The 24652-nt window shown below is 53.9% G+C and overlaps 2 protein-coding genes across 2 annotated transcripts; one reads left to right on the forward strand and one right to left on the reverse strand.

Annotated features, from left to right (window-relative positions):
• Positions 1–4061: 4061 nt before the first annotated feature.
• Positions 4062–14347, reverse strand: LOC309603863 (olfactory receptor 14J1-like; the record flags this gene model as incomplete). Its single annotated transcript, XM_082338753.1, has 2 exons — positions 4062–4907; positions 14258–14347. The coding sequence occupies 2 exons, from the start codon at positions 14345–14347 to the stop codon at positions 4062–4064; spliced, it is 936 nt and encodes a 311-aa protein (XP_082194879.1).
• Positions 14348–23716: 9369 nt separating this feature from the next.
• LOC309603859 (olfactory receptor 14J1-like) lies at positions 23717–24652 on the forward strand (the record flags this gene model as incomplete). The annotated part of the gene is made up of 1 exon (XM_082338751.1): positions 23717–24652. One exon carries the CDS (start codon positions 23717–23719, stop codon positions 24650–24652), a length of 936 nt encoding a protein of 311 aa, XP_082194877.1.

Below are 24652 nucleotides of genomic sequence, written 5' to 3' on the forward strand. Positions count from 1 at the left end.
GGTGGCCATCATCCTCAGGAAAAGCTCGCATGCTCTTTTGATCATATATTTCTTGGTTTTCTCTTTGTTTATTTTACGTCATATATTACTTCCACTTAAATAATAATATTATTATTCCCCTGCCAGTGTTTTCTGATGCAAAACACCTCACATAGATATGGAGCCAGGCTCCCTGTCTAGTGAAACATAATAAAGAATCCAGCAGAAAATTCTTTGACTCTGCCCCCATCTCGGACAAATCCTCTGGAGCTGGGGGTGCAGCCCCAGCATACAGGAGGGGTCAAGGAGCCACGAGCCCAGCTGCCACATGCAGGAGCAGGCACTCGTGGACCTCAGGGATGCCCCTCACTGCCTCAGTGGGCAGATCCTTTCTGCCACCTTCACGTTGGGGCTGCTGCTTCCCTGGAGCCATGGCTGTGGACAACAGCAGGACCTGGTCTTTTCAGAGCAGCACTGCCAGCTCAGGGGCCTGTGGAGAGCACAGGGTGGGAACCAAGACAAGTTGGCCAGGGGAAAGGGATGGCCAGGGAAAAGAGCAAGGGAGCATTTCTGTGCCTGCAGGGGGGAATCCATCAGAAAGAGAAACCTCTTTCTGCAGGCATCCGCTTGGGGCAGGCTGCTCTGTGCCCTGGCCAGGACTCTTGTGCTGGCCTGGGGAGGGGGACTGGCAATGATGGGGCATGGTCAGTCTGTGTCATCTCCTGGACCAGAGAACATGGTCCTGCAGTTTCCCTAACCTCCATTTCTTCATGCCATGGTGAGCCTCCGGCCCTGGGGCTGATGGGGAGGCTGACCCTTCTCTGCTCCCTTCAGAGGGGCTGGGCTTCATTTTATTTTTTGACATATTCTAAACTTTTCCATCGTAATCAGGCCTATAACATTAAAAAGAGTATGTTTGTGTCTCACATGGAGTTCAGTGCCCTCAAACACTCCCTGCCCAGGACTGGCCTTGCCACTGCTCGCCCTTTCACACAGCCGGTCACACTCTGAGGGGCTGAGCTCTCTGAACTGTTCCAGAGAAGAAGGGTGACCGTCTTCAGAGAAACGCTCTCTTTCTGCATGGCCAACATATTTGTGTTACCAGCACTTCTGGAAGGAGTCCCTAAATCAGCAAGACACACTCCCTTCACATTCCCTCCGCGGTGCGTGAATTGTCACTCTATTTTAGGTGCAGAAAGGGACAAGGTTGTCCGTACCCAGCACCAAACACCTCAACGCAGATGTCTACCTCTAATCAAGTTGCCTAGGCTTCCCTTGGCAGTAAATGGAGAGACAGAAGATGTCTCAACCGAGATGCCTGGGGATTTCCTGGCGACCAACTAATGCTCCAGAAGGGAGCCCTGGGTCACATTTCCAAGCACCTTATGGGTACATCTGTAACCCCAGGGCAGCTCAGACAGCAACAGCCTCTGCATGTGGGCAAATGAATCCAGACCTGAACGTAGGTCTTAGTCTTGAGTTAAAACCTACTTAAAACTTATTCTCGGCAACAACTCAAAACAATCTTCATTTGCAGAATGTCAGGTATTTTGGCTGAGTGCTAATACTGTTTTCCTCTTTTTATTTTTGTATTTGGGAGGACCACACGAGCACAGCACATTACTTCCCCTATGCCAACATATTTATATGCAGCTGTTCATCAAAATACATTTCCTACCAGTGCTCTCAGTGGAGAAATTTTCTTTTGGAAAACTACTCTATCTCTAGTGACCTATTTCCCATCTCTTCTTCAGCCTCTCTGCCCTTTCTCCTTCCTCTACCTCGTTTGTCTTTACAGAGAACTCCAGGTAAAGATTGATTGAGTAATTCAATGTGGGAGATATTTCTGGGCATCATCCAGTTCCCCTCCCTGCCCCCTACTCAATGGAGGGCTCCCCCCAGTTATGTGTCGTCCACAAACACATCGAGGGTGAACTCTGTCCCATTGTCCAGGCCACCACTAAAGATGTCAGACAGCATTGGCCCCAGCACTTCTCCGGGAGGGACGCCTCTAGAAACTGGCCATCGGTTGGACTTTCTAACAAGGATCCTTATGTTCCCCCCAGCTGCCATGACATTTCAAAGCCAAAGGGCAGCAGCCTTGCAATGACAGCAGCCATTTCCCCCAGCCCCCTTGGGTGCATCCCCTCTGCTCCCAGGCACTTGCCTGTGTCCAGCTGGCACTAGTGCTCCCCAGCTGCAGCTTGCTCTCACATGGCTGAAGCTTTGCTACCCCAGAGGCTGCTGGGGGGACTCAAGGCCCAGGGAGACTTGGGGGCAGACCTTACCAGGCAAGGGGTGGGGAAGTGAGGCAATGAGATCCTCAGCCTCTTCCATGCCTGTGCAAGGCCTTTTTGGACAGCACTGGAGGTCAAAGTAATTCAGTCTTGCTGGGATTTATCTGTCCCTCACTGTCAGGAGAGTACCTCAGGCCAAATTAGCCTCAAATCCACACTTGGCACATCATCATGGAGGGATTTCAGTTGGGAAGAAGAGCCCAGGAGTGAGGAGCTCAGCCTCATGGTGAAAAACATTTTCCTTATCTCCAGGCTGAATGCTCAGTGATATTTTCCTCCCAATATGCACCATCATTAACACCCTGGCTCTGTATTCTCCATGACCTCCTCGTAGGCACTAGCAGGCTGGGATGAGGTCCCCCTCAGCCTTCCCTTCTCAAGGCTGGACAAGCCCAGCTCCCTCAGCATCTCCTCACCAGCAAAGTGCTTCAGTCCCTGGCTGTCCTCAGGGACCTTTGGTAAATCCCATAAAGCTTGCCAATATTGTTCCTGAGTTGAGGATCTGAAATCTGGATGACATATTCCAGAGAATTACTTTTCATTGAAATCCTGGCCATGCTCCTGATCACACAGCCCAGGATGCTGATGTCCTCCCTTGCTGCCAGGGCACATGGCCGCCTCCTGTCCAGCTCGCTGACCACCAAGACCTTTCCCACAGGGCTGCTCCCAGCCAGGCAGCCCCCAGCCTGTGCCATTGCCAGGATGAGTCCCCTGCAGGGGCAGAAACTGGCATTTGTCCTTGCGGGATTTCATGAGGTTCCTGCCAATATGCGCTCTCCTCCTTGAACCTCTTCATTGAGCACAGAGGCCTGGGAGACCTTTTCACTAATGACTCAGGCAAAGAAGGCCTTGAGTCCCTCAGACCCATTGCTGTCTCCTGTTCATTAGATCACTGTTGTTGTTCAGCAGCAGCCCTGCATTTGCCTTGTTCAGCCTTGGTCTCTAACACAGCAATTGATGCTCTTCTCTTTGCTCCTGACTTCTCTTGCAGCCACCAACTCCAGGTTGTCACCCCCTGGCAGCTGCTTCGTGCCCCTGTCAGTGCCCTGTTGGCACTGGGGGGCAAAGGGTGTATTCGGTGTGAGGAACAGCTTCTCTTGCATGATCTCCATGACATCGCTTTGTGCCCTGTCCCCCTTCTGTTCCTCCTACTTGACGCAGCCTCCCCCAGGTCCTGGAACCTACCCAGCCTTATGCGCATCCCATGTAAGATTTTGCAGACAACCCTGCTCCGGGGTCTGTCAGGGTCTGGACAAGGAGAGAAAGGTCGAGCAGGGCTGGCCATGACCCCAGTGCAGGCCCTGAGCCCAGCAGGAGGAGGCAAAAATGGCCATGCAGAAAATCTCACCCATAAACCTGTGGAGAGTGGAGAGTGCTGCAAGTGGACAAATAGGGAGGGCGCCAGTGAAAGCTCCCTCCAGTCCCATTCCCAAACACATCGCCCCATGCCCTCCTCCCCTCAGCCCATGGAGAACACAGGCACAGCAGCACGGCCTCGTGGGGGACAACTTCCTCAGCCTGTTCCTGAGCTCAGCTTTGGAAGAAGAGCCCAACCTACAGACACCAGCACTGAGGAAATCCCCTTTTATTACAGAGATGTGACATGGGAGGCCACTGTGCCATCAGGACAGACATGCGCGCAAAGACAGACTGGGTTCGTGCCTCTGGAGAAGCGGACTGCATGCAGACATTCCTGGAGAAACAGAATTATCACAGATAAAATGCCCTAAGCACAGGAGGTTCCCCAGATACATTGGAAATCACTTGTGAAGAGACACGAGCAGCTTATTGCTGCTGAAAGACTATGGATTGAATGAGCTTCTTCAGTGCATCTTTGAGCTCCTGGTTCCTCATGCTGTAGATGAGGGGGTTCACTGCTGGAGGCACCACCGAGTACAGAACTGCCATCACCAGGTCCAGGGATGGGGAGGAGATGGAGGGGGTCTTCAGGTAGGCAAACATGCCACTGCTGATAAACAGGGAGACCACAGCCAGGTGAGGGAGGCATGTGGAAAAGGCTTTGTGCCTTCCCTCCTCAGAGGGGATCCTGAGCACGGCCCTGAAGATCTGCACATAGGACAGAACGATGAAAACAAAGCACACAAAGGCCACAAAGACACTAACCACAAGAAGCCCAGCCTCCCTGAGGTAAGAATGTGAGCAGGAGAGCTTGAGGATCTGGGGGATTTCACAGAAGAACTGGTCCACAGCATTGCCTTGGCAGAGGGGGAGTGAAAATGTATTGGCCGTGTGCAGCACAGCATAGAGACACGCACTGCCCCAGGCAGCTGCTGCCATGTGGACACAAGCTCTGCTGCCCAGGAGGGTCCCGTAGTGCAGGGGTTTGCAAATGGCAACATAGCGGTCATAGGCCATGATGGTGAGAATATAATACTCTGATACTACCAAGAAGGCAAACAGAAAGAGCTGGACAGCACATCCTGCATAGGAGATGTCCCTGGTGTTCCAGAGGGAATTGGCCATGGCTTTGGGGACAGTGGTGGAGATGCAGCCTAGGTCAAGGAGGGAGAGGTTGAGGAGGAAGAAGTACATGGGGGTGTGGAGGTGGTGGTTGCAGGATACGGTGGTGATGATGACTCCGTTGCCCAGGAGGGCAGCCAGGTAGATGCCCAGGAAGAGCCAGAAGTGGAAGAGCTGAAGGTCCCTTGTGTCTGTGAACACCAGCAGGAGGAACTCGGTGATGGAGCTGATGTTGGACATCTGCTGCCTCTGTTCATGGGGTCCTTTTCTTAGAGGAAGAGTCAATGAAGACCTAGTGGAGACTTCTCTGAGCAAAATCAAAGCCTTTTTCCTAATTCATCACCCTGCTTCACTCTGCCCGCCCCGCCTACTCCTGTTCAAGGAGACCTTCCTTCAGCTCAGTGGCTGCAGCCCTGGCTGAGCATAGTGTGGGGAGCAGGGCGTCTGCCTCACGCTGGCTGAGCGTGCCATGAGGAGCAGGGCCTCTGCCCACTGGCTGCTGAGGAGTCACCCCTGCGCTGCAGCAGTGGGTTCATGGGAAGAGTGTTGGTAAGTGTCAGTTCTGGTGTTCGACTTTGTAAGATGAAACTGCTCCTAGTGCAGAAGGCTTTGTCAACATCTGCACTCTCAGTACTAAGGAATGGGGATAGCAGAAGGCAGTTTGAAAGGTTTGGGGGTTTTAGAGCTCCCTCCATCTCACCTGGTGAGTTTTCTTGGATTTCAGAAAGCCTCCGCATTTCTGCTGTACTCAGGAAGATCAGCGCGAGTCCTGCGAGGGAAGAGGAGAGCCTGTGGCTTAGTGCAGAGTGAGGGGAGCTGGTCTGTCCCTCCAAGTTGTTCTGAGCTGCCATGGCCTTGTTCTTCATGAGATGGAGGGTGATCACACTGTTTTGCTACCCTGAAAAACAACCAGACACTACTGAGAGCAGAGGGATCCAGTGCAGACCACTAAACGTCTCACCCTTTCTCAAGGTCTCAGCATCCCACTTCTAGCCCAGGACACACAGGGCTCATTTCACCAGCCCCAACAGCATTTCTTCCTTTGTAGCATCTCTACACTTCTGCATGGGGCTTTCAGATAAAAAAAGGGTGCTAGGGAACAGGTTCACATTCTGGACAGCAACTCGCAGCCTGGAAGGACACCTCAAGGACACAGTCAAGTGTGCTAACGATGGCATTTGAGTAAGGGAAAACCAGCTTGTTCTCCAGCCCCATCAACCTCATCGCCCACAGCCCCACAGGTGAGATGAATGCTGGGACACACCTGCACGAAAGGACCCACAAAATCAGTGTGTGACTTTGCAGCTGAAACTCCACCGCCCCAGGGATCCTGGCAGCAAAAATGGAATAACAACAGCAATAACACAGACAAGTGGAGGAACAAGGGAAAACACAGGGAGGATGTGGCTGAGAGAGGCCAGGGCAGAGGCATTGGGGCACTCAGACAGCGTTCCCCTTCCCCAGCTGTGCACGCCACCTCCCGGACACCACCATTGCCGGGCAGCTGCTCTCAGCCCCTGCGCTCTGCAGAGGGAACTGGGCCCGTGGCTGCAGAGCTGCACCACGGCTCTGCTGGAGCTCTGGCTGCAGAGGAGGAGGTTCACACCTTGGAACCCCCAGCCCTGAGGGCAGAGGCTTTGGTGGGTGGGAGAGGAGGCAAGGGGGCTTGCTCAGAGGCAGGGGTCTGCACTGGAGGGGATCACACAGAGTTTTCTCCCTCCCACAGCACTTCTGGGTTTACTTTCCTCTCATTCCCAGAGCATATCCCTGCTGCCTGCAGGTTTTCCTGCTGGGAGGTGTTTCCGTGCCCCATGTCTTTTCCCTCTCAGTGCTCACAGTCCCCCTCCCAACCTCTGTGCGCTCACCTTGGCCCGACAGAATCCTGCCTGTTTGCAGGGCACTGGCTGGGCGCATGTTCCTGTTTGCAGGTGGAAAAGGGAAGGTCAGAACAACCCTGATGGTCCAGCAGAGGTGATGCTGGTGCTCTCCATAGGCAGAGGAGTGGCTGAGGGCACTTTAGGAGGCTCCCATCAGACTTACTGATCACTCGCTCAGCAGTCTCAGTGGCTTCTTCAAAGTTGACAGCTCCTTTTCCCTTTATCTCTTTTTCCACTACCCCCCCACTCCAAGTAGGAAACCGAAAACACAAATTCAGGAAATCTTCATTATCTTTATGGCAACCCCTGCCAGGACCTTCTCCTTGAAACATCCCTGAGGAAATATTCTGGGGGGGAACTGGAGCTGTGAGCAGCCCTGACCCATGCAGCACTCTCTCAACAGCAGCAGGACCCTGCCCTCTCAGGGGTCCCTTCTTCCACCCACAGATTCTCCCCACAGCGCCGTTGGGAGCTCCCCGGGCAGGCTGAGCACTGACCCTGGCACACAGAGTGCTGGGTCACAGGGACCCTGCTCTGAAGGACAGCCCTGGGCATCCCTGGCTGTGCACTCAGCTTAACATCCTTGCAGTCATCCCCGGAGGAAGGCAGCCATCATGCCCTGTTCCCCTGATGGTGCAGCAGGGAAAACCTGCTCTGGAACGTGTCTTCCTCCTCTGCACTTGAGAAGCTGTGAAAATAATATTTAAAGATCCCACAGGCTGTGGGATGTAGCAGCTTTTGGAGATCCCTCCCGCAACTGCAGCTTCACTGCCCTGCTTCCAAGGACTTACCATGTCAAGGGCTGTGAAGATTTCTCCCACAATGAGCTCTCAGCATCCTCCCACTCCACACTGCCTTTAACCTCTCTCTGCCTCGCTCCTCGGTGCCTGCAGGCAGTGCCCTCAGCCCTGCTGCGCTTTGCAGAGGAGCTGCTCCTGGGCAGAGCTGTCTCTCTGCAGTGCTGCCCACTTGCCATCAGCTCCCTCCATCCCAGGAGCCCAGCCCAGCTCAGCAGCAGAGGCCCAGCCCAAGGCACCACTTTCTCTGCCCCTCTGGGCTCCCTCCACGTGTCCCTGGGGCTCTAAGGGCTGACAGCACCTGAGAGGCAGCAGGGTCTCTCCTGCGGAGCGGGGGCTGAGACAGACTGATGTCATCACTGCCTGTCCCTCTCTCAATGCTGGAGAGATGCATTTTAGAAGTGGCATTTTTCCTAACGTGGCGTGGTGGTCTACGAGAGGTGGAAGTGTTCCCATCCCTTTAGCCCTCTCCCCATCACATTGCCAGGCAGGACACCTCGGCAGTGACAGGCAGAGATCATTTCCCCCCAGCATAGGGCTGAGATTCAGCTGAGCCCATAAGGTGTCTCCTCTCTGGTGAGGAGGCCAGAGACTGCAGTGGGGTCCAGATATCCCCCATGCACCCCACAGACCCACAGCACCTGGGATTCCTCTTGCTTCAGCACAAAATAGGTGCCTGCAGACCAGCCCCTGCCCTGAGCACCCACAGGGATCCATGGGGATGGGGGGTGGCAGTCAGCTGCTCTCACACAAAGTCCTGGTGGCATTTGACGTGCCAGGGGTGGTCCAAGACTTATGGATGTGTCTGCAAGCTCTGATGGAACAGACCTGGGACACCCACACCTGCCTGAGCATCAGCTGTGGGGCTGGTGGGGAGGGTCCCTTGGCCACCTCAGATTATATCCAATGTTTAGGGCATCTGAACTTTTGTCAGACTCACATTTCCATGGCAGCTGCTGGACTTTCAGCTGACCAAGAGGAGGAGTGCACGAGAAGGAGGGTCAGATCTGTCTTGCAGCACCATCCACTGCACTCCCTAGAGCTCAGCTCACTGCAAAATTCAGGCACGTGCACATCTCTGCAGTGAAGTCACCTACCTTGTTTCAAGGCTCTGTTTTAAATGGCATCAGAAAGGCCTCTAGTGCCATGCCAGGGGAGGCTGGGGTGCCCAGTGAAACTGCCTGTGGCTGGCAAACATGGCACAGGACCTCCAGGAAAGCCATGTCCCACTGGAGGGGGGTCTGGGCAGACACAGCAGGGCCTCCCAAAGGAGTCTGGTGCCTTTGTGCCAGCACCTGAATGCCAACACCCCAGCAAGGAGGCAAGGTCCATCTCGTCTACACCCACATGTGCTGCAAGACTGGGAGACGCATCACACCAGGGTCTCCACTCATGTCCCTGTACTCTCAACCCCTGACAGTTCTCTTCTCCCCTCTCCTCTACCCACCTACCTGATGATACTGAAAAAACCCCATGCCACTGATGACCACAGGCTGGCTGGAGTGCAGGCTTACCTCACCTAGGGACTTTCTCAGCGGTACCTTGTGTTCCTGGAGATTGGCACAAGGTGCTGCCGAGTCAGCTCAGGCAGCAAACTTCTCTCTTGCAAGGCCATCATGGCCCAAGTCTGCGTTTCTCTGCCTCAGAGACTGCAGGGTTTGTTGTCTTCATGAGCACCTCATTTCATCATTACATTGCCACCTGCCATCCTTCCCAGCACATCTTTGCTCTGAAGCAAAGCCTTTGGATATGCGGGGTCCTGGGTGCTTGGTTCCAGTTTTCTCCATGAGAAGCCTTTGCTGAGCTGCTGCAACCGGAGTGTGCACCAATGCCCTCAGCCTGGGACACAGGCAGGAGCATCTGGAGCCCCTTATTCCATCACGGAGCTTCTGAGGCAACCACTGCGGTGACGTGGTGGGACAGGTTGTGCAGCGTTGGGTACTGTCATGGCTAGATACAGGCTCTTTAGGAGACACTGAGGGTGATTGGTGAAGGTGGGAGAATGAGACCGGGGCATGCCCTCTGTGAAGATGGGGCAGATCGAACGTATGGTGGGGCAGAAGACACGTTGCGTGAGTGTTTGTGGGTGAGGAACAGAGGAGAAACCAGTGAAGGTGACATGAAGGTGGGAGTTAGAACCACTCAGTCAGGGTGAGGAAGTGGACAAAGTCTTCTGTAGGCAGCCCAAGGAAGTCCCCAGATCAGCGACAGTTGCACTCAATGGATGGGCAAAGTGCTTGGGTGCAAACAGTCCCATGGGGTCCTGGAGAATCTCGGGGTCAACTTCTTTTCCCAGCTGCCAAGCTGGCCGAGAGGGTGAGCCAGGGCCGGTCAGGGATGTTGAAGTGTCAGCCTTGGCTGTGGTGACCATGAAATAGTTCCCAAGGGATGTAAGGCAGAGCTCAGGTTTGGGATCTCTCTCTCAGAGAAGCAGACATTGCCCTGCTCAGAGCTCTGGTAGCACGAGATCCCATGGAGAGGAAGCTCTGAAAGGGAAAAACCTACAAAAGCTGAGAGGCCTTTAAGGACATCTTCCTCCGGGCACAGGAAGGGTCTGTCCTCATATGCAGGGAAACAACCCTTCACCTCAGGAAACCCACTGAGCTGAACAGGAACCTCATGGCTGAGGTCCTGTGCCAAAGGCAGCATGCACAAGGTGGAAGCAGGGAGAGGCTCCAAAGGAAGAGCTTAGAAACCTTGTCTGGAGAAATAAGGATTGTGTTAGGCGAGTCAAAGCTCCCCAAAAGGTCAAGCTTGCAAGGGATGTCAGAGGGCAACAAGGTAAGCTGCTACATCTTCCTTAACCATGACAAAACCAAGGAAAGGTGAAGTGGGCCACTGCTGAATTTAGCAAGAGTAGATGCAGCTCGGTCTGAAGTACATGATGTCTTCTTTTCCTCTGTCTTCACCAGCAAGTTCTCCCAGGTCTTTGTGCCCTCAGGCAGGACTCAAGGAGGAAGAGAACAACCAGCAGTGAATGAGGATCAAGTCAGGGGCTCCTTAAGCAAGCTCACCCCTTCGGAGTCTACTGAGCGGATGGGCTGCATCCAAGGGCGCTCTTTCTCTGCAGTCCCCGGACGGGCTGTTAGCAAGCAGAAGGCCAAGGGACATGACACTGGAGAGTGATCCATGACACCCTAGCTGAAACACCCCATGTCAGGTTTAGTGCAGCAGCCAAACGCAGAGGCATATGGAAATGTGTCAGGGTCCTACTGAGCACCTTCCTTGGTCACAGGCCAGTTGGGAAGTGGAAGAGGGAAAGGGGCTGAGCAGCAGTGATCCCTGCCTGGCTGGGTCTGCTTCTCACCCTGACCAGCATGGCCACTGCAGGGCCACCCCATGGCCCCAGGGCACCACAGTCCCCTCGCTCTGCAGAGCAGCACCGCCAGCTCAGGGCCCTGTGGGGAACGTGGCCAGGGGTGCAGGAACGGCCGGCCAGGCCACCATGGACACATTCACGTGGGGAAAGGCTCTCTGGGGAGAAGGGGTGTCCAGGGAGAAGAGCAGGGCACCATGGCTATGGAGGGGAGAAATAAAAAGAGCACCCCGTTCCTGTGCCCAGAGCTCTGCAGCACCCTGTGGCTGGCATTGCCATGGGGCCAGCCCAGACTGGGCTGCTCTCCTGGGATGGGATGGGGAGAGGGCAGAGGAGGTGGGGAGAGCTGGGGAGGGGCTGGGCGGGAAAATTCCCAGGAAACGAAAACACCAGTGTACAGCTCAGCTGTGTGAGTGTGGAGGGTGGGGGCACGCAGCAGTGTCCTCACACAGCCAGGCCTGACAGAGACCTGAAGGGCCAGCAGAGCAGGACCTGCTCTGTGCCGTAGTCCCTGCACACCGTGAGCAAGCTGCCCCAGGGCGATCATCACAGACCTCCACCTATTCTGTCTTCAAAAACCTCTCCAAGGGAAAGATTCAGTGAGCCATAGACTAAATCGTGTCTGAAGAGAGCCCTGAACATCATCTTTCCTCACTCTCTGCTCAAGGCAGGGTGAACCAGATGAGGCTGTTCAAGGCCTACGCCCAGCTTTGCATCATCCAGAAAGGAGCTGAAAGTGCGCTCCATCACATCATACAGGCGGAGAATAAAGACATTCCACAGCGTTGGCCCAAGTGCTGGTCACTGAGGGATGCCATCAGCAGGTGGCTGCACAGAGGACTTTGTACAGCTGGTGACATTTGGGCTTGATCATCCATCCAGCTTCCCACCCAATGTCCACTTCTTCAGCCCAGGTAGCACTAATCTGGCTATAAGGACACCACAAGAGACCAAGGCCTTGCAAAATTGCATGTACACAACACGCCTTTCTTTCCCCTGCCCATTGTGGTTCAGCAATCCCTTTCTTGTCCTTCAAGTGCCTGGAAATGGCTGCAGGAGGACATGTCCCATCCCCTTCCCAGGGACAGAGGTAGGCTGACCAGCCTGTAATTCTGCCAAATCTTGTTCCTACCCTTCTTGAAGATGGGATTGGCGTCTGCCTTTTCCAGGGACCCCAGAACCTCTCTGATGGCTGTGGCACTTTTGAGAGCACAATCCAGAATCGTGGGCAAGGGTGACTTAGCAGACAGGAGCCCTTGCAAGGAGCCTGTCCCAGGCAGCTGAGATGAATCTCGCTGGTCCAGTGGGGTTTGTTCCTGGAGTCACACACAGAAAGGGCAGGGTTCTGTTGGGCGTCCACATCTAAGCTGGCCTCATGGACTCCTTATGCACCCAGGAGTGTTCAGAGACACAGTCTTTCCCTCTTACACACAGAGGGAGGGCACTGAAGGAGTCATAGGGACTCTCTGGCCTCCTGCTGCCACTGCCAGAGGCTGGGAGGCACCTCAGCCCTGCGGTGTATCGCCCTGCTCTGCATTCATCTGAGATGCCCCTCGGCATGAGGAATGGACACAGGGACCTCGGCTCAAGGAAGCACATCCCAGTGCTGCATTCAGGTGGTTTCCCAGGGGATGTTACTCCCAACGTGAAGCGAACCTCAAGGCACTGTGTGTCCCACAGGCCTTCATGGAACCCCAAGGAAGAGCTGATGGCATTTGTGCTCACTCAGGTTCATCTCATCTCACGTACATGATGTGCATGCTTACATCTCCTCTGTACAACGCAAACATGGACTTCTGACCTACTCCTTTGGTGACCTTCCACGGAAGGACAAAGAACCTCTGCCAGCTGGGGTGAAAGGCCAGTGCTGGGAATGGTGGTTGTGAGGGGCTAGTGCAGGATGATTGCCCTGGGGTGTCCAGCGAACACAGGCACAGACCAGACCCTTCTCTGCTGGTCCTTCAGGTCTCTCTCAGGAGGCCTGGCTGTGTGAGGACGCTGCTGTGGGCTGCAACCCTGCACACTCACATTCTTTAGCTGTACGTTGGTGTTTTCATCTGCGGGCTGCTTTCTTGGGCATATTCTTGAGAGAAGCTTTGGAGGAAGACCTAAGCCTTCAGGCACTGCCCTGAGGAGGTCACCCTTCTTTATGGAAATGCTGTTATGGAGGCCAGCTCTGTCACAGAAGTGCCCATTGCCTGTCCCTGCCTGCGGTCACAGGACGACCACGCAGCACAACTGTGACCAAGCTGTCACAGCACTCAGGGCTGACACCAACGCAAGGGATCAGGAAGAGAGTGTGGAAGTGGCAAGAGAACAGCTCTGGAAGACCAAGCGCTGGTGCTCCCTGGCAGTGCTGCCATGCTGGGACTCTTTTCCCCTCCACCCATGCACACAGGAACTGTCCTTGCAGCTCCAAAAAAAGCCCTTGGAAGAAGGATGTAAGGAAAAAAACTGTTGCTGCAGGGTCCTTTATTTTCTTTAAAAACACAGGGAGCAAGGCTCCTCATTTACACAACTCCTCGGTCAGAAAAGCAAAGCAGACAGTGAATTAGAAAGAGGATGACAACATTATCACAACAAAAAAGCCACCGCCAACAACAAAAAACACAGAAGAAAGGCTGGGCCTGTAACATGCTACAATATAACTGCTATGCAGAAGCACTTTATTGCTTCAGAAAACCATCTAGTTATCAGTTTCCACACTGCACACTTGAGGTCCTGGTTCCTCATGCTGTAGATGAGGGGGTTCACTGCTGGAGGCACCACTGAGTACAGAACTGCCACCACCAGAACCAGGGATGGGGAGGAGATGGTGGGGGGCTTCAGGTAGGCAAACATGGCAGTGCTGATAAACAGGGTGACCACAGCCAGGTGAGGGAGGCACATGGAAAAGGCTTTGTGACGTCCCTGCTCAAAAGGGATCCTCAGCACAGCCCTGAAGATCTGCACATAGGACAGCACGATGAAAACAAAACATCCCAAAAAAAGAAAACCACTACCCACAAGAAGCCCAGCTTCCCTGAGATAGGAGTGGGAGCAGGAGAGCTTGAGGATGTGGGGGATTTCACAGAAGAACTGGTCCACACTATTGCCTTGGCAGAGGGGGAGGGAAAATGTATTGGCAGTGTGAAGGAGAGCATAGAGGAACCCAGTGCCCCAGGCAGCTGCTGCCATGTGGACACAAGCTCTGCTGCCCAGGAGGGTCCCGTAGTGCAGGGGTTTGCAGATGGCAACATAGCGGTCATAGGCCATGATGGTGAGAAGCCAATACTCTGCTGAAATAAAAAATACAAACAGAAAGACTTGGACAGCACATCCCATGTAGAAGATGGCCCTGGTGTCCCAGAGGGAATTGGCCATGGCTTTGGGGACAGTGGTGGAGATGAATCCCAGGTCAAGTACAGAAAGGTTGAGGAGGAAGAAGTACATGGGGGTGTGGAGGCGGTGGTCACAGGCTATGGCAGTGATGATGAGGCTGTTCCCCAGGAGGGCAGCCAGGTAGATGGCCAGGAAGAGCCAGAAGTGCAAGAGCTGCAGCTCCCGCCTGTCTGTGAATGCCAGGAGGAGGAAGTGGGTGATGGAGCTGCTGTTGAACATTTGCTGTCTATGGGCATGGGCACTGTAATAGGAGGAAAAGACAGTGTCAAGTTAGGGAAGACTTCTCTGAGCAAAATCAAAGCCATTTCTCATACTCCCTCACCCTGCTACATGCAGACACCCTTTTCCTTTTCAAGGAGACCTTCCTTCAGCTCTGTGGCTGGAGCCCTGGTTGGTGCTGGCTGAATGTGCCATGAGGAGCAGGGGCTCTGCCCGCTGGCTGCTGAGAGGTCAGCCCTGCTCTGCAGCAGTGGGTTGATGGGAAGAGTAGGGGCAGGGGCCAGTCCTGGTGTTCGACCTTCTCTCATGAAACTGCTCCTAGTGCAGAAGGGGCTGTCAGCATCTGCACTCCCAGTGCTAAGGAACTGAGGTGGCAGAAGGCAGGTTGAGAGGTTTGGGTTTTTGACAGCTCCTCCTCCCCTCGCACCCTGGGGAGTGTTCTTGGATGTCAGAAAGCCTCAGCATTTGTGCTGCACTCAGGGAGAACACAGGGAGTCCTGCGAGGCAAGAGGAGTGCCTGTGGCTTGGTGCAGAATAAGGGGAGCTGGTTTGTCCCTCCGTCTGGCTCCCAGCTGCCCTGGGTTTGCCCCTTTCAGAGGTGGAGGGTGATCACAATCCCATATTACCCTGAAAAGCCACCAAGCACTGCTGAGAACAGAGGGATCTACCTCAGACCATTAAATATCTCGCCCTTTCTCAACATCTCACCACCCCACTTCTAGCCAGGGACACACAGGGCTCATTTCACCAAGGCATAAACATTTCCTCCATTGCAGCATCTCTACACTTCTGCACAGGGCTTTCAGGTAACAAAAGGGTTCTAGGGGACAGGTTTGCATCCCGGAGGGAAGCTCACAGCTTGGAAGGAATCCTCAAGGCAATAGCCAAGTGTCCTAATGATGGCACTTGAGTGAGGGAGATTCAGCTCATACCCCAGCCCCACAGATTGCATTGCCCACAGCCTCAGAGGTTGGATGAAAGTTGGGACATGTATTCCCATGGACACAAATGCATGAAAGGACCCACAAAATCAGTGTGTGACTCTGCAGCTGAAACTCCACCTCCCCAGAGAGCCTGGCAGCAAGAATGAAAGAACAATAACACAGACAAGTTGAAACACAAAGAAAAACACAGGGAGGGTGTGGCTGAGAGAGGCCAGGGCAGAGGCATTGGGGCACTCAGACAGCGTTCCCCTTCCCCAGCTGTGCATGCCACCTCCCAGACACCACCATTGCCGCGCAGCTGCTCTCAGCCCCTGTGCTCTGCAGAGGGAACTGGGCCCGTGGCTGCAGAGCTGCACCACGGCTCTGCTGGAGCTCTGGCTGCAGAGGAGGTGGTTCACGCCTTGGAGCCCCCAGCCCTGAGGGCAGAGGCTTTGGTGGGTGGGAGAGGAGGCAAGGGGCCTTGCTCAGAGGAAGGGGTCTGCATTGGAGGGGATCTTACAGAATTTTCTAAATTCTTCCTCCCACAACATTTTTGATTTTAGTTTCCTCTCATTCCCAGATCATATCCCTGCTGCCTGGAGATTTTCCTGCTGGGAGGTGTTTCCCTGTGCCATGTCTTTTCCCTGTCAGCAATCACAGACCCCATGCCAACCTCTGTGCACTCACCTTGGCCCGACAGAAACCTGCCTGTTTGCAGGGCACTGGCTGGGTGCATGTTCCTGTTTGCAGGTGAAAGAAACGACAGGTCCCTAACCCCAATGTGTCCAGCAGAGGTGATGCTGGTGCTGTCCATAGGCAGAGGAGTGACTGAAAAGACATCAGGAGACTCCTGGAAGACCTACTGATCACTCAAATTTACAGTTCAGCAGTCTCAGTGACTTGTCAAAATTAAGAACTCCTATATCATTTGTCCCCTGCCATTCCCCAAGAGCAGGAAATTAAAACGCAGACTCAGGAAAGTTCCTTATCTTTAGAGTAATTCTTGTCTTGCTCTTCTCCTTGAAACCTCCTCTTGGAAATATTCTGGAAGTGAGCTGAAGCTCTGAGCAGCCCTGACCCACACAGCACCCTCTTAACAGCAGAAGGACCCTGCCTTGCTGGGGGTCACTCCTTCCACCCACAGCTTCTCCCCTCAGCTCAGTGGGGAGCTCCCCGGTCAGGCTGAGTGCTGACCCTGGCAGGCGGCCGAGTCCCTGCCCCAGCACACAGCTCCCAGGGGTGCAGGGACCCTGCTCGCAAGGACTGCCCTGGGCACCCCTGGCTGCACACCCACCTTCACAGCCCTGCAGCCATCCCTGGGAGAAGGCAGCTGTCATGCCCTGTCCCTCTGATGGTGCAGCAGGGAGTCCCCGCCCTGGAGCATGTCCTCCTCCTGTGCGCTAGAGAAACCCTGAGAGTTGTATTTACAGATACCATAAGCTGCGGGGTTTTGCCAGCTTAAGGAAAGCACTCAGCAAAAAGCAGCAGCATTGTCTTGTAGCCAGAGACTTACCATGTAGGGGGCTGTGATGATCTCTCCCCCAGTGAGCTCTCAGTATCCTCCCACTCCAGGTTTTTTTTTAAACTCTCTCTGCCTCACTCCTCTCCCCTCGGTGCCTGCAGGCAGTGCCCTCAGCCCTGCTGTGCTTTGCAGAGGAGCTGCCCCTGGGCAGAGCTGTCTCTCTGCAGGGCTGCCCACTTGCCATGAGCTGCCTCCATGCCAGGAGCCCAGCCCAGCTCAGCAGCAGAGGCCCAGCCCAAGGCACCACTTTCTCTGCCCCTCTGGGCTCCAGGGGAACCTGCTGTGAAACAGGCTGAAATCATCTCTGATGTTCCCTCCCTCAGCTGGGGAAAGAGATTTATTCCCAGCACTGTCATTTCTCTTTCCAGAGTCAGGTTTAGGTCCTATAATCACTTTTCCTTGTCTCAGCATTAGACAGGACACCCAGACAGTCACAGGGAGGGATTTCCTTTACCTCTGCTGAGGGAGGGGGTTCAGCAGAGTCAGCTGAGGCATCTCATCCTGGGTCTGTAGTCCTGGGGCTGGAAAGGCTCTCAGCTCACTCCCATGCAGACCAGAGACCCACAGAAGCTGGGATTCCTCTTGCCTCAGTTCAGGTGGGCACAAAATGGGCACCTGCATGTGAGCTCCTTGTCTCAGCTCCCATGGTGCTAATGGAGATGGAGACCAGGAGTGAGCAGTTCAGACACAAACACCTGGTGACATTTGGGGTTCAGGAAGTGGTCCAAGATGCATCTGTTACTCTGTAGAAGGAAGAGCTGGACATGGATATGAAAGCCAATGTCAGCCGTGGCTGTCACGACCATGAAATAGTGGGGTCTCACCTCCCCAGGGGAAGGAGAAGAGAAGAGTGCACAGAGGAGCAGACTTTGGCCTAGTCTTGTGATTTCTAGTGGGGGAGTCCATGTCAGCAGCACAGAAGGGCAGCAGAGCTCAGTACAGCTGGTCTTCAAGGACAGTGTCTTTCACGTACCAGCCCGTGCATACCAATAGTCAGGAAAACAAGCAGAGCTATCAGGAGAGAAGCTTGGGGAAACAGGAAACTCATGGGGAAGCTCCATAGCAAAAAAGGAAGCATCCAAGAGGTGGATGCTAGGATGAAAACAAAGGAGGAATTCAGAAATACGGTTGGTTTGAGAAAAACCAGAGCTCCCATAGCGCTGACACTTGCAAGGGAGTTCAAGGGCACAACGATGAGCTGGTACTACTTCAGGAACAGTGAAAGAAGAAATAAAGCTCATGTGTGGCCACTGCTGAATTTGCGAAGAGTAGGTGTAGATAGGTGTGAGGCACTCTTGGCCTTTATCTTCGCCAGCAAGGTATCTCACTTTCATGTGCCTAAGAGGCAGAACGCCAGAAACCCAGCCGTGGATAGAGACCAAGTCAGGAGTTACGTGGGTAACCTCAACCCTTAGTAGTCCATTGGAGCAGATGGGATGAATCCAAGGCTGTTGAGAGACCAGGCCGATGTCATAGCAGGGCTACTCTGATACATTTTGGAAGGTCATCAGGACTGGAGAAAGCCAAAAGCAAATGTAGCATACAGCTTCTCAAAAGACCCGAGGGCTGAGCAGAGGAACTATAGGCTGCAGTGACGGAGGCCAGGAGCTGCGTGGCTGGGCAGCAGGTCTCTGGAAATGGCTCTGCTGCTCCCTGAGTTTCATCAGGCAAGACAGGAGCCAGCAGCAAAGGCGGCCAACAGCATGCTGGGCTGTATGAGCAGGAGCAGAGCCAGAAAAAGTGATTCTCCCCCTCGGCCCAGCGCCTTTTACCCCACACCCTGCACAATGGCAGTGAGACAATGGCAAACAGGAACCAGTTCACTGGAGAGCCACTGAGGTGGTAATCCCCCAATTCTCCTTCAAGTGTTTGTGTGATTTCCCTAAGAAGATCAGTATCTACAACAACAATGACAAAAGCATTAATCTGCCTAAATATCAATATCTGCAGGGGAGCAATGTGCATCTGTGGTAGCCCCTCTGGGCAATGCCAATGGGACCAGTATTTGCAATAGACAGCACGATCCCCAGTCCACAGGTTTGAAGGGGTTCAGATGAAGGGTGGTCTTGCAAAAGTCACCCTCTGTGTCCCCTACTGGCATGGACACTGTTGGTTTCCCTCTCCAGAGAGTGGCAGAGGCTGGATCCCCTTCTCAGGCCAGATTCCTTGCCAGGAAGCCACAGCCATGGGGGGAGCTTACTGGAAATTCACTCGGCATCCATTTTAATAGATTTGGTGCTTTTCTGTGACTACACTTTCCGCCCAGAAGGTCATAACAAGACAACAATTTCCTAAGTGATGGTCATAAAGGCCCAGTTATTGCCAAGAAAGCTCACCATGAGCTCTGGCGGGAGCTAGGAGGATTGTAATATTCACCAGGAAGATCCAGGAAGCTCAAGGCCTCTTCTGAAGAGTGAGTGGCCCTGAGCAGCAGTGATTGGCCATGTGTAGGTCTAGGACAGGGGGTCAGGGGGATTTCAGGGAGAAACAGGCTGATGGCTGATGGTGTTAGCAAATCCTTACAACCATGTGTGAGCCCCAAAATGGAAAGCAGTGAATGTCTGCAGGTGAAAGAGGAGGAGGAGGAGGATTGTCCTGGGAATAAAGCAGGAAGGAAGGTCCCTCCTGTGCCAAGCAGGGATGATACAGACATTTCCATCTTGTGTGCATGCCTCAGGCTGGCAGATGGGGAATGCCCACTGCTGGGGGTGGCTGTGCTCAGTCATCCACATGAGCTGACCTTGCTGACCAGCACCCTTGGGTACAACCTCTCCAGTCCCATGGACTGGTAAGGGTGTGGTTTGCCAAAGCAACCCCTGGCTTGATCCCCATCTACCAGTGGCTGTTCCTTTCCAGAGTCCTGCCTCAAAGCTCAAAGGCCTGGGAGACCTTGCTGGTGGAAACTCAGGCAAGGAGGACATAGATCTATCTACACCTACTCTTACTAAATTCAGCAGTGGTCCCCCATTCTCTCTGTTTCTTCTTTAAGCGTTGCTGATGTAGCAACAGCTCATCTTGGTTCCCGTTGCATTCTCTTTCCAGGTTCAACTGAGTTTTTGTGAGGATCATTGCTGTGCTTGAAGGATGCTGTCCTTGAAGACAAGGTGTATCCGGGCACATTGTGAAAATGAGCGGTCTGTTCCTTGGCTGTACCATCATGGGTGCGATGTGCTTTGTGTTCACACAATGCCTGCAGCTGCTGGGTAGAGGAGGAGCAGACCTTGCCTCTCTGATGGCATCTGATGGCTGATACCTCTGACTGACGGCATCAGTCAATGGCACACAGGCAGCAAATCACACTCCCTGCAATGCCATCTGGGCTGTCTGTCACACACCCGCCCTGAATGGGAATTGCTTTCCTGGAGGTCCTCTGCTGTTCCTGCAAGCCCTGGCATCTCCTGTAGCTCTGGGGGCCTGGATTTGAACATTAAATTGCGTTGCTGCCCTAAATCCTGTTAGGCAATGTGGGGCTGTACCTGAGACAACTGGCAATGTAGTTAGCGGAGACCTGGTAAATACAGCGGAAGGAGAAGAGGGAGACTGAGCTCTCCCTATGGCGCATCCCTCCAATTGTTCAGATGAATAACTCTGTAAGCTGCCCTGAACGTAATAAGTTCAACTGCCCTTCTTTTGGGCATCAGCTCTCCTTTCAGAAGGCCAAAGGAAATTCTCAACAGCCTCCAAGAGGATGCCCCCGGATCCTGCCCTGTCTGTATGAGCTGCTCCATTTCAGTTTACAGTTCCCTGCCCATGTCTTGGACCACCCCTGGCACCTCAAATGTCACCAGACATTTGCATCTCACTCCTCGCATCCCTCTCCAATGATGAGCATGGGAGCTGAGACAGGCCACTCACATGCAGGTGCTTGTGTTCTGCACAGCTGAAATGAGGCAAGAGGAATCCCACCTCCTCTGGGTTTGTGGCAGGCATGGGAGGGAGCTGAGTCCCTTTCCACCACCAGCACTACAGATCCTGATTGAGATGCCTCAATTGACTCTGTGAATCCCTTCTTTCAGAAAGTGTAAATTTTTCTGTCACTGTCTAGGTGTCCTGTCTAATGATGGGACAAGGAAAGGTGATTCTCATGCCCAAATCTTTTCCTCATAGGAGAAATGACAGTGCTAGGAATACTTGTCTCCCCTCAGCTGAGAGAGGGAACATCAGTGATGCCTTCAGCCAGTTTCACAGCAGGTTCCCCTGCAGCCCCAGGGACACGTGGAGGGAGCCCAGAGGGGCAGAGAAAGTGCTGCCTTGGGCTGGGCCTCTGCTGCTGAGCTGGGCTGGGCTCCTGGGATGGAGGGAGCTGCTGGCAAGTGGGCAGCCCTGCAGAGAGACAGCTCTGCCCAGGAGCAGCTCCTCTGCAAAGCGCAGCGGGGCTGAGGACACTGCCTGCAGGCACCGAGGGGAGAGGAGCAAGGCAGAGAGAGGTTAAAGGCATTTGGGAGTGGGAAGACGCTGAGAGCTCACCAGGAGAGAAATCTTCACAGACAGAAAGTCTGTGGCTGCAGGGCATTGCGTCTGCAGATCCTGGAGGGATCTCCTAAAGCTGGCATGTCGCACAGGCTGCAAGATTTGTAAGTACCACTCTCGGAGATTCTCTGGTGTAGAGGCAGAGGATGTGCTCCAGAGCAGGGACTCCCTGCTGCACCATCAGAGGGAAAGAGCAGGATGGCTGCCTTCTCCCAGGGATGGCTGCAGGGGTGTGAAGGTGGGTGTGCAGCCAGGGGTGCCCAGGGCTGTCCTTCCGAGAAGGGTCCCTGCAGCCCAGGGGGCTGTGTGCTGGGGCAGGGACTCTGCCTGCCAGGGTCAGCACTCAGCCTGTCAGAGGAATTCACCACAGTGCTGCAGGGAGAAGCTGTGGGTGGAAAGAGTGACCCCCAGCAAGGCAGGGTCCTTCTGCTGTTGAGAGGATGCTGCATGGGTCAGGGCTGCTCACAGGCCCAGATCAACCCCAGAATATTTCCAAGGGGATGTCTCAAGGAGAAGATCAAGGCAGGGATTAGTAGAACGATAAGGAGATTTCCTGAGTCTGTCTTTTGAGTTTCCTATTCCAGGGGGGTAGGGAAGGGGAGAGAAAAAGATCAATGGAAAAGGACCTCTGAAGTTTTAATAAGTCACTGAGACTCCTGAACTGCAATACTGAGTGATCAGTAGGTCTGTCAGAAGCCACGTAACATGCCTTCAGCCACTGCTCTGCCTATGGACAGCACCAACATCACCTCTGCTGGACCCATCAGGGTTCTTCTCACCTGCCCTTTTCCACCTGAAAACAGGAACATGCACCCAGCCAGTGCCCTGCAAACAGGCAGGTTTCTGGAGGGCCAGGGTGAGTGCACAGAGACTGGGATGAGGTCTGTGAGCACTGACAGGGAAAAGACATGGGACAGGGAAACACTTCCCAGGGTGAGAATCTTTAGGCAGCAAGGATATGATCTGGGAATGAGAGGAAACAAAAACCAGAAGTATGTAGGAGGCAGAACGCAGAAAACTCCATTTGATCCCTTCCAGTGCAGACCCCTGCCTCTGAGCAAGTCCCCTTGCCTCCTCTCCCACCCACCAAAGCCTCTACCCTCAGGGCTGGGGGCTCCAAGGCGTGAACCACCTCCTCTGCAGCCAGAGCTCCAGCAGAGCCGTGGTGCAGCTCTGCAGCCACGGGCCCAGTTCCCTCTGCAGAGCGCAGGGGCTGAGAGCAGCTGTCGGGCAATGGTGGTGTCTGGGAGGTGGCTTGCACAGCTGGGGAAGGGGAACGCTGTCTGAGTGCCCCAATGCCTCTGCCCTGGCCTCTCTCAGCCACATCCTCAATGTATATTTTTCCTTGTTTCTCCACTTGTCTTTATGATTGTTATGTCATTCTTGCTGCCAGTATCCCTGGGGCGGTGGAGTTTCATCTGCAGAGTCACACACTGATTTTGTGGGTCCTTTCATGCATTTGTGTCCATGGGAACAAGTGTCCCAGCTTTCCTCTAACCTTTGTGGCTGTGTGCAATGCAGTGTGTGGGACTGGAGAATAAGCTGGTTTTCCCTTGATCAGATGGTGTCATTAGGACACTTGGCTATCTCCCTGAGGTTTCCTTCCCAACTTCCCTCCAGGCTGCAATCCTGTCCTATAGTACCTTTGTGTTATCTGAAATCCCCATGGAGAAGTGCAGAGATGCTATGACAGAGAACGTTCTTTTGGGTTTGTCAAATGAGCCCTGTGTGTCCTTGGGTGGAAGTGGGGTGCTGAGACCTTGAGAAAAGGTGAGATATTTAGTGGTCTGCACTGGATCCCTCTGCTCACAGCAGTGTCTGGTTTTTTTTCAGGGTAACACAAGAGTGAGATCACCCCCATCTCAAGAACAAGCCCAAGGCAGCTTGGAGGGAACAAGTCAGAGGGACAGAGCAGCTCCCCTCAGTCTCCACTAAGCCCCAGGCAATCCTTTTGCCTCGCAGGACTCCCTCTGCTCTCCCTGAGTGAAGCAGAAATGCTGAGGGTTTCTGGCATCCAAGAAAACTCCTCAGGTGAGATGGGGGGAGTATTAAAAAACCCCAAACACTCTCAAACTGCCACCCACTATCCCCATTCCTTAGCACTGGGAGTGCAGATGCTGACAGGCCCTTCTGCGTTAGGAGCAGTCTCATCTGACAAAGTTGAACACCAGGACTGGCCCCTGCCCCACCGTTCCCATGATCTCACTGCTGCAGAGCAGGGCTGACTCCTCAGCAGCCAGCGGGCAGAGGCCTTGCTCCCCACACTATGCTCAGCCAGAGCTGCAGCCACAGAGCTGAAGGAAGGTCTCCTGGAAAATGAGTAGGCGGGGTGGAGGCTGTGGTAGAGCAGGGTGAAAGTGTATGAGAAAGGCTTAGATTTTGCTCAGAGAAGTCTCCCCTAACGCTTCATTGACTCTTCCTGTAGGAACAGGACCCCGTGCACAGAGGCAGCAGATGTCCAACACCAGCTCCATCACCGAGTTCCTCCTCCTGGCATTCACAGACACACGGGAGCTGCAGCTCTTGCACTTCTGGCTCTTCCTGGGCATCTACCTGGCTGCCCTCCTGGGCAACAGCCTCATCATCACTGCCATCGCCTGTGACCACCACCTCCACACCCCCATGTACTTCTTCCTCCTCAACCTCGCCCTGCTCGACCTGGCATCCATCTCCACCACTGTCCCCAAAGCCATGGCCAATTCCCTCTGGGACACCAGGAACATCTCCTACATGAGATGTGCTTACCAGCTCTTTCTCTTTGCCTTCTTGGTAGTAGCAGAGTGTTACCTTCTCATTATCATGGCCTATGACCGCTACATTGCCATCTGCAAACCCCTGCACTACGGGACCCTCCTGGGCAGCAGAGCTTGTGTCCACATGGCAGCAGCTGCCTGGGGCAGTGCATTTCTCAGTTCTCTCCTGCACACTGCCAATACATTTTCACTACCCCTCTGCAAGGGCAATGCTGTGGACCAGTTCTTCTGTGAAATCCCCCACATCCTCAAGCTCTCCTGCACACACTCCTACCTCAGGGAGATTGGGCTTCTTGTGGTTAGTATCTTAGTGAACTTAGGGTGTTTTGTTTTCATCGTGCTGTCCTATGTGCAGATCTTCAGGGCCGTGCTGAGGATCCCCTCCGAGCAAGGAAGGCACAAAGCCTTTTCCACGTGCCTCCCTCACCTGGCTGTGGTCTCCCTGTTTATCAGCAGTGGCATGTTTGCCTACCTGAAGCCCCCCTCCATCTCCTCCCCATCCTTGGATCTGGTGGTGGCTGTTTTGTATTCTATGGTACCTCTAGCAGTGAACCCCCTCATCTACAGCATGAGGAACCAGGAGCTCAAAGGCGCACTGAAGAAGCTCATTCAATCCATAGTCTTTCAGCAGCAATAA

This window comes from Platalea leucorodia, assembly GCF_965183815.1.
Source record: "Platalea leucorodia genome assembly, contig: HAP1_HAP1_SCAFFOLD_223, whole genome shotgun sequence".
In the NCBI taxonomy this organism is placed as follows: domain Eukaryota; kingdom Metazoa; phylum Chordata; class Aves; order Pelecaniformes; family Threskiornithidae; genus Platalea; species Platalea leucorodia.